Genomic DNA, 7,703 nt, shown 5'->3' on the forward strand with positions numbered 1-7,703 from the left:
CATCCTTATTCACTAATTACATTTGATAAACTCAATTTCTTGCTTTTTTCTTATTGTAGTTATGGATAAGATGTTTGCTAGGTTTCAAGGTAGAAAAACTTTGAAAAGTAATAATGTTGTAAATAGTGACATTGTTGATATTAGTGGTGGTTGCTTACGTGATGATAATGTAAATTAAGTTAACCTTGTTAATAATTGCGATGAAGATGTTTATGTTAGTGAACATAGATTTGAAAATGAAGATTTGCATGAAAATAATGAGTTTATGCATGAGAGTAGTGGGAGTAGGGATAAAAGTGTTGTTGGGGAAGAAGATATTGTAATTCCTTTCTTGAGTCAAAATTTTCCTAATTTGATAGCCGCCGAAAATGTGATTAGGGCCTACGCTTTGAAAAACGGGTTTGCAATTAAAATCAAAAATACACAAAGGCGTGTGGACAAAACAATATATGCCCGTATATTATTAGCGGAAGGCAATGAAGGGTTTTTTGGTCTTTACCCGCTCCGCGTATAATAAAAGCGGAAGCCAACCTTTTCCGCGAAAAAAAAGCGTGGAAGGGCGAATTTTTTTTTTAATCCTGACCGTTGGATTTCTAATCCAACGATCAGGAAATAATGTGTTGGTTAAGGCCTCCTGACACATGATTTTCAGGGAACAAGACCTATATATTATTTAGGTCTAAATGAATTTTGATTTCTCATAGGAGTTAGAATATACTCCCTTGTCGGTTTGTGTAGGTTAGATTGCCTGAATCACCGGAGACAAATATTTAAATTTTTAATAATTACTCCCGGAATATTTTAACATAAAATGATTCATTTAAATCTAAAATAAATTTTTGAAAAAAGAAATTATGCATATTTTACGGATATTCTACCTAACCAGAATTTATTTTCATTTCTAATTATTTAACTCATTTATTTGTTTCTCAACCTGTTGCATGGTCAGTTGGAGATTTGTCTTAGCCGAATTCCTTTCAAATTAATGAAATTTGATTTAAATTTGTAAAAAAAACGCAATTAACTAGATATACCAAAAATGCAACAAATTTTAAAGCAATACACATGAAGGATAATAATATAGAAAAAGAGGATAAAAAAGGATACAAGTGGACAATAACATTTCAGACAAATGATATGTACTTTGGATGGTTAGTATGTGTATCTGTCTGAAATGGCAGTTGCTGCATTACACATGGCTTGTAAACTCATAACATCGACTCCACTTAATTACCAAAACTTGGCACCCTCCTCTCGATTAATTTTACCCACCTTGTTTAATCATCACTCAAATTCTCTAAAAAGTCTACAATCAATAACAACAAGTAGGAAAAGCAGAGGAAGATTTTCAACTGTTTATAATGCAGTTAAAGCTGAGGAGTCTCTGCAAAACAGAGCTACCCCTGCTGCATCTTCCAAGCTTGTTCTTGTCATCGGTGCCTCTGGCGGTGTTGGTACTTCTTCTAAAATCTCTCTCTCTCTCTCTCTCTCCCCCCCCTTCTCTCCCCCCCTCCCTCTCTCTCTCTCTCAAACACACCCACAAGTTTCCTATGATGTTTACAACTACTTTGTGAATATAGGTTAATAAACATATGATTGAGATGGTGATTTAGGCTATATGCCTTTTGTTTCTCTGTGATTGCTGCTCCAATATTGTAACTGTTAAGTGTTAAGCATCGTTAACAAAACTCAAAGCTGACTTAAAATACAACATGTATGTACCCATAGCAACAGTCTATCAAACAGTTAGCAAATAACTGTTTTATTATGCCCCGGAAGAAAATGAAATTTGTAAATTTTTGTGGGTTAATGATTATAATTTTATTCTTTCCTCCAATTTGAATTGAGTTAATGCTTACTAATTGGAGAATGGATGCTCCATCCTCTTTCCTGCTCATTTTGTTCAGCAACCTCGTCACAGAAATCTTGAACTCTTTTTTTTCGCTCTCCTCCTTTGATTACACTCCCAATTTCCGTATATTCCTTCTAATAAAATAGATAATTGATGTGTAGTTTCCACAGGTTATAGTGATAGCTAGTAGAATTCGTAATATCTAGCTGCTACAAGGACATTCTAATATTTCCAGAACCATACAGGGATCATAATTATTTCCACTGTTTAATATAGAGAAATTTTATCATGATGTATTTAATATTATCCGATTTCTTCTGTTTCAATATATTACATAGTTCCATTCTTTGGTAACTTCACCTCAGTATGTGTGCATTTGCTGTATTCAGGACAATTAGTTGTGGCCTCACTACTTAATCGAAACATCAAATCACGATTACTAGTTCGTGATCCTGAGAAAGCAGCAACTCTGTTTGGTGAACAAGATGAGGACAAACTACAGGTCTGCTTTTATTCCTGCCCTACTTTATCTTGTTTGTATCATTTGTAATAGAGGAAAAGTTATCTTCTTGAGTGTAGATGAGAAACAAGTTTTACTTTTTCGAATTTTTCCCACCAGGATGGCAAGTTATTTAGTTAAAGAGTTTTCCAACCTTGATAGGTGTTTAAAGGCGACATCCGAAACCCAGAGGATCTTGATCCCTCAATGTTTGAGGTTTGTGCTGTTAATTACTTAAGCTAAGAAATTCATCTACATCTGTAAGGTACATATTAATTTGTTTTTCCGAAGTCTCGTGGCTATGCAAATCACTAACATGAGACATGTTGAATTTTAGGGTGTTACACATGTTATTTGCTGTACAGGAACAACAGCCTTTCCATCGAAGCGGTGGGATGGTGATAACACCCCCGAAAGAGTAGGTATGAGTCGTACTTCACTTATGATACCCAAATTTTATATCAATATCACCAGAAATGCATATACTTACTTATGAATTTTTCCTTCTTTAGCTCCCTTCTTATATGCTATCCATTAAGGTAGTAAGTGGAGCCACACGCAGACTACATTGGACAATTGAGAAAAATGCTACTAATTTACTTTCTCAAATACAATGCACAGATTGTACAGCTATAAAGAGGTTGACCTGATCAGTGTACATCACATGTAAAGGTGTTTAGCTTATCTGCATTGTTAAATTCTGGCAAACATTATGATTTCAAGTCTCTCTTCCCCTGGAAGCCTTTACTGTTTCATTTAGTCAGAACTTGTCTTGAATTGAAGCATTGCTTCTAAACGACAAGCTCATCAGCTCATCATAATAACTAGATCTTAATAGGAACATTATTTACCTGGGAAACAGATGTTTGAAAATTGAAAAGAAGGATTTTTAGAATAGAGGACAACAAAAAGATAATTTTGTGGATTAACCACTGTAAAAGACTTGCTAGTGCTTTAAGGTAATTCAATCGCAAAAGAACCACTACCCCTAGTAATTATCCCCTAAAGAGAGTGTGTATCTGGAATACAACTCATTACAAGAGAACAGTCTTAGTTTCAATCAGTGTTGTAAAAATTTGAAGTTCGGTCCTAATCGGTTGAGTGAGTGCATAATTAGTACCTGGACTTGGTACTTGCACAGAGTACTTGGAGAGCTAGGACTTCGTACTAGCAGAAAGAGTACACAGAGAACTAATCTAATGGATTATACCATATTATTGATAATGATTTAAGAAATCTATTCTTGCCTATTAACGTTAAATTGTACTAGTTATTCTAATCTATAAACAAAATTCCAATATGAAGTATAATTATCTTCTATGTGTATATATTATAAGTAAATTATCATTAAAACTACAAGACAAATTAAAAGTATATATTTGATAATAAAATTAGCAGTGAATTATTAAGTGAATATACTTAATTTGGGAGTTTTTGGGACCATTTAGAAATTTAAGCCAAAATCCGACTTTTGACCTGAGAGGTTATTGAAAACAATTTTTTTTATCACAAAATAGTCACGTCTCAAATCGGTTAGCACCCGATTTCCAAGTATTTCCCAAGTACTCCCTATATTAAACACTGGTTTATCGAAGTCTGGATATGTTATGATAAAAGATTGCATCACATTATAATGGATAAAACCCTGAAACTTGGCCAAAAGTGAAATTTCATGTAATAAGAAAACTAGTCCAATCAATAGTTACTTCATTATACTAATCCACCACTCTATTAAATGAAAGGAAACAACTACTTTTAATATTCTAATACCATAACCTAAATAAGTCCTAATAATTTATTGATCTGATATAAGTTAAACATTATAGTATATTACAATTAATTTCAGTCCTAATTAATAAAATAAAATAATTCTTGATTTCTTGTCAGCATCACCAATCCAACGACTTATAATGGAAAATGCATCTACTTATCCTTTAGTTAAACTTGATATGGAAAACGCACCAGGCTTCTGTTTCTAAAATGTTAACCTTTTATCGAATTGACCCAAGTATAGGAGCATAGACTAAAAAGCTATTGTTTGATTGGTAATGAGGTTCGTATTAATCTTCTGTACTATAACATTTAATTTATAATGTACCTGCCAACTTTAGTCTTGCTGGACAGAGTCCAGTAGTTTCACTATCATGCAAGATAATGGTTAACTTATGTACCTTAATTTGATTACATATTTGTACTTCAAAGATTGCGATGGGGCAAGAAATCTTATATCGGCACTGCCTCCTTCACTTAAAAGAGTTGTTCTTGTATCATCAGTCGGAGTCACCAAGTTTAATGAACTACCCTGGAGGTATAACTACTTCTATTCTAAAGTATATGTAACATATAGAGTCTATCTAATATGTAATGCTATGAATTTACATTGAATAATATATAGGGAACTGGTCAATTATTTGACTATTTTGAGTTTTTGATTGAAAAGAATTTATTTGTTGTCCTGTAGCATTATGAATCTCTGTGGTGTACTCAAATATAAGAAGATGGGTGAAGACTGTCTTATCAAATCTGGTCTTCCATATACTATAGTCAGGTATGTAACATTTCAGCTTGTATCTTTTGGATAGTCTTGTTTTCTGTTTAAGAATAGACAAACTTCTTTTTACTTTGGAAAGTCAATTTCACTTGTTCAGAGATTTAATTTTAATTTTATAAAAATAATACGAACACTGAAATTCTCAATTAACGGTACTTACTTATAGGCATCATCACAAGTAATTGATACAATACAACTTTGATAAGGAAAGAAAAGATTAAATTAACTTTTGAAAGTCAAGAAGGCCACAATGGAAGTACTTCTCTTTATTTTACTATTTTTAGAACATTTGCTGTGTTTCGTAGTCTTTGACACTAGTGCATTCTGTAACAGACCTGGAAGATTGACTGATGGACCATACACATCATATGATTTGAATACTCTTCTCAAGGCCACAGCTGGGGAACGACGTGCAGTTATTATTGGCCAAGGTATCAGATGCTCTGACTTCTTTGTGGAATAACTTTTTCTCATTTGATATGTAAATCTCGGTGTATTTTTTGGGCTGTATCTAGCATTAAATCATTTAATGAACAATGATGTGGGTTATAAATTAATTAGTCAGAGAATAGTGTATTTTCATTTCTCAGCATACCAGTGACTGGTTTACATACTTGTTTCTGATTTACCTTATATACTCGTAATGGGATAGTTGGAGACTAGCAGGCATAGATCACGTACCCAATGAGGTTCCTACGGTTAATTATTAAGGTAGTACAGTAGAGTATTAAATTAAATTAAGTCAAATAGACATGGATATAATAATTTTGTTGTGTTTATCTCCCCGTAAAGTTGCCCATGAAAAGCTGCACGGAGATTATGGATATTCAGAGGTATGTAATACGCCTTCCCGAAGACAAGCTAAACAGAGGTGAAATAGCTTATAACCTTCTAAAAGTTGAAATTGACGTTTTTAACTTTTCTTTCTTTTTTAGAATTATTTAATTAAAGATGATAAGTAAAAAAAAGCGCAAAAACTGAGTAGAAGACAGAAAGATAACACAAGGCTATTAGTTTTATTTTGGTTTACAGTGACTTAATTTCTAATAGATCATTCACCCCTGTTTCAATTCCCTGAGCCCAAATTAAAGATTTTCACTATAATAAAATATCCTCCTTATATTAGGCGGAGAAGCCTGAGATTTTTCACTACGAGAAAATATAATCCTAGTAGGAGAAGAAACTTTACAATCACTATCTATCAATCTTAGATCCCAACTCTCCGTTACCTCTTCAAATTAAAATCTCAACTCTTACAAAACCGTATATGTACCTTGATAGAGTACTTTTTTTAACCAACAACTTTAGTTTTTCTTTGGGCTGCTGGTTTGAGGTATAAACTCTTCTGTGATGAAGTTTTGTCTTGTTAATTGCAGGAGATAAACTGGTTGGGGAGGTTAGTAGGCTTGTGGTTGCCGAAGCATGTTTACAAGCATTAGACATTGAATGTACACAAGGCCAAATTTATGAAATCAACTCTATTAAGGTAATATTTTAACTTATTGAAACTTTAATCTTTTATTGTGTGTTCCCGAAGAATCTTAACTAAAAAAGAAATTTGTAGAACGATTGCAATAAGACTCGAGAAAATAATGTTAACCATTAAAAATTAAAGAGATAGTAGTTCATTTGTGGAGTGTGCATCTCTTGCATACAATTCTTCTGGAAACAAATTATTATATATTCATTTTTAGTGGTTGAAATTTGAAAATTTACAAAATAGGTAGTCAAAGATAGTTTCCTAATACTTTCTGTATGAGCTAGAAATTCTGGCCTAGATTGTTGTTTCAGAAAAGTGTCCTAGAGAGTCAATTTTATGAAATCATAAAGGATGCAGGGAAAAGATGTCCTTCCTTTCTTTATCAACAATCTACCACAACAAAAAGTGAGATTGCTAGATAATGCATGAGCATCTAAAGATATGTTTTAGTAACCATAAGCGCAAAAGTTATTGAAATGTACATTTCACAGCGATTTTCTCAGTCCCAAAAGTTTTCATGTACTCAAGTGTAGAAGTTGTAAAACATCAACTTGCTACTATTTGGCCAGTAGTTCAAAATATAATGCTTCTAATATACTTTTGGGAAAACATTGTTTTATTTTTGTATCTTGAACCAGGGGGAAGGGCCAGAAAACAACAAAGATAAGTGGGAGGAATTGTTTAGAGCAGCTACAGCGCACTCATAATTAAAGGTACATTGAGTACTTTGTCTTTGCAATGTACTCAACGTTTGTGTCGTAAATAAGAACGTAGACTTTGGTTTGTAAATTTTAGTACAGCATGTTGTTACTTGTGCTATATTCACAATTTTGTGCATTTTAATAAAATTATATTAACCATGTAAAAAGTAGATTTATTGTCTATGGCTTCTCCAATTATAAAAAGAATGGTGTCAGATTATCCAAATATTTTATCAAATGACATGGTTAACAGGGTTTTGATTTGTGGGGGTCTCATTATATATAATTAGGAAGATTGTTGTTATCATGTGTATGATGTGACATCTTAAACATGTTGCATGAAATTGTTTGAAAACTATTTTTATAATATTTTTAGTATTATAAACTTTTGTGGTTTTTGAAAATAATAGATCGGTGGAATTTATTTTTTTGTCAAATATTTAATAGTTTATTTTTGTCAATGATCAAGAAATTTTTATTCTACGTAATCAGGACTGTCAAGATAGAAAAACAAATAATTAATTTGATGGATAAATAATTGTGAAAAAACATGTATCAGTGTGCTCTTATCCGACTATTGTGACTGAATTTTCTTAAGATAGTCTTACGATAGTCTTGAT

The 7,703-nt window shown here is 32.5% G+C and overlaps 1 protein-coding gene across 1 annotated transcript; it reads left to right on the plus strand.

Moving 5' to 3' along the window:
* The first annotated feature begins 1,129 nt into the window (after positions 1–1,129).
* On the plus strand, positions 1,130–7,264 carry LOC141668620 (uncharacterized protein At5g02240). The gene is made up of 9 exons (XM_074475577.1): positions 1,130–1,454; positions 2,242–2,354; positions 2,514–2,567; positions 2,689–2,773; positions 4,554–4,659; positions 4,813–4,899; positions 5,236–5,333; positions 6,279–6,388; positions 7,021–7,264. The coding sequence occupies exons 1-9, from the start codon at positions 1,175–1,177 to the stop codon at positions 7,087–7,089; spliced, it is 1,002 nt and encodes a 333-aa protein (XP_074331678.1). The 5' UTR covers positions 1,130–1,174; the 3' UTR covers positions 7,090–7,264.
* The last annotated feature ends 439 nt before the right edge of the window (positions 7,265–7,703 follow it).

The sequence above is a fragment of the Apium graveolens genome, chromosome 1 (genome assembly GCF_009905375.1).
Source record: "Apium graveolens cultivar Ventura chromosome 1, ASM990537v1, whole genome shotgun sequence".
Taxonomy (NCBI): domain Eukaryota; kingdom Viridiplantae; phylum Streptophyta; class Magnoliopsida; order Apiales; family Apiaceae; genus Apium; species Apium graveolens.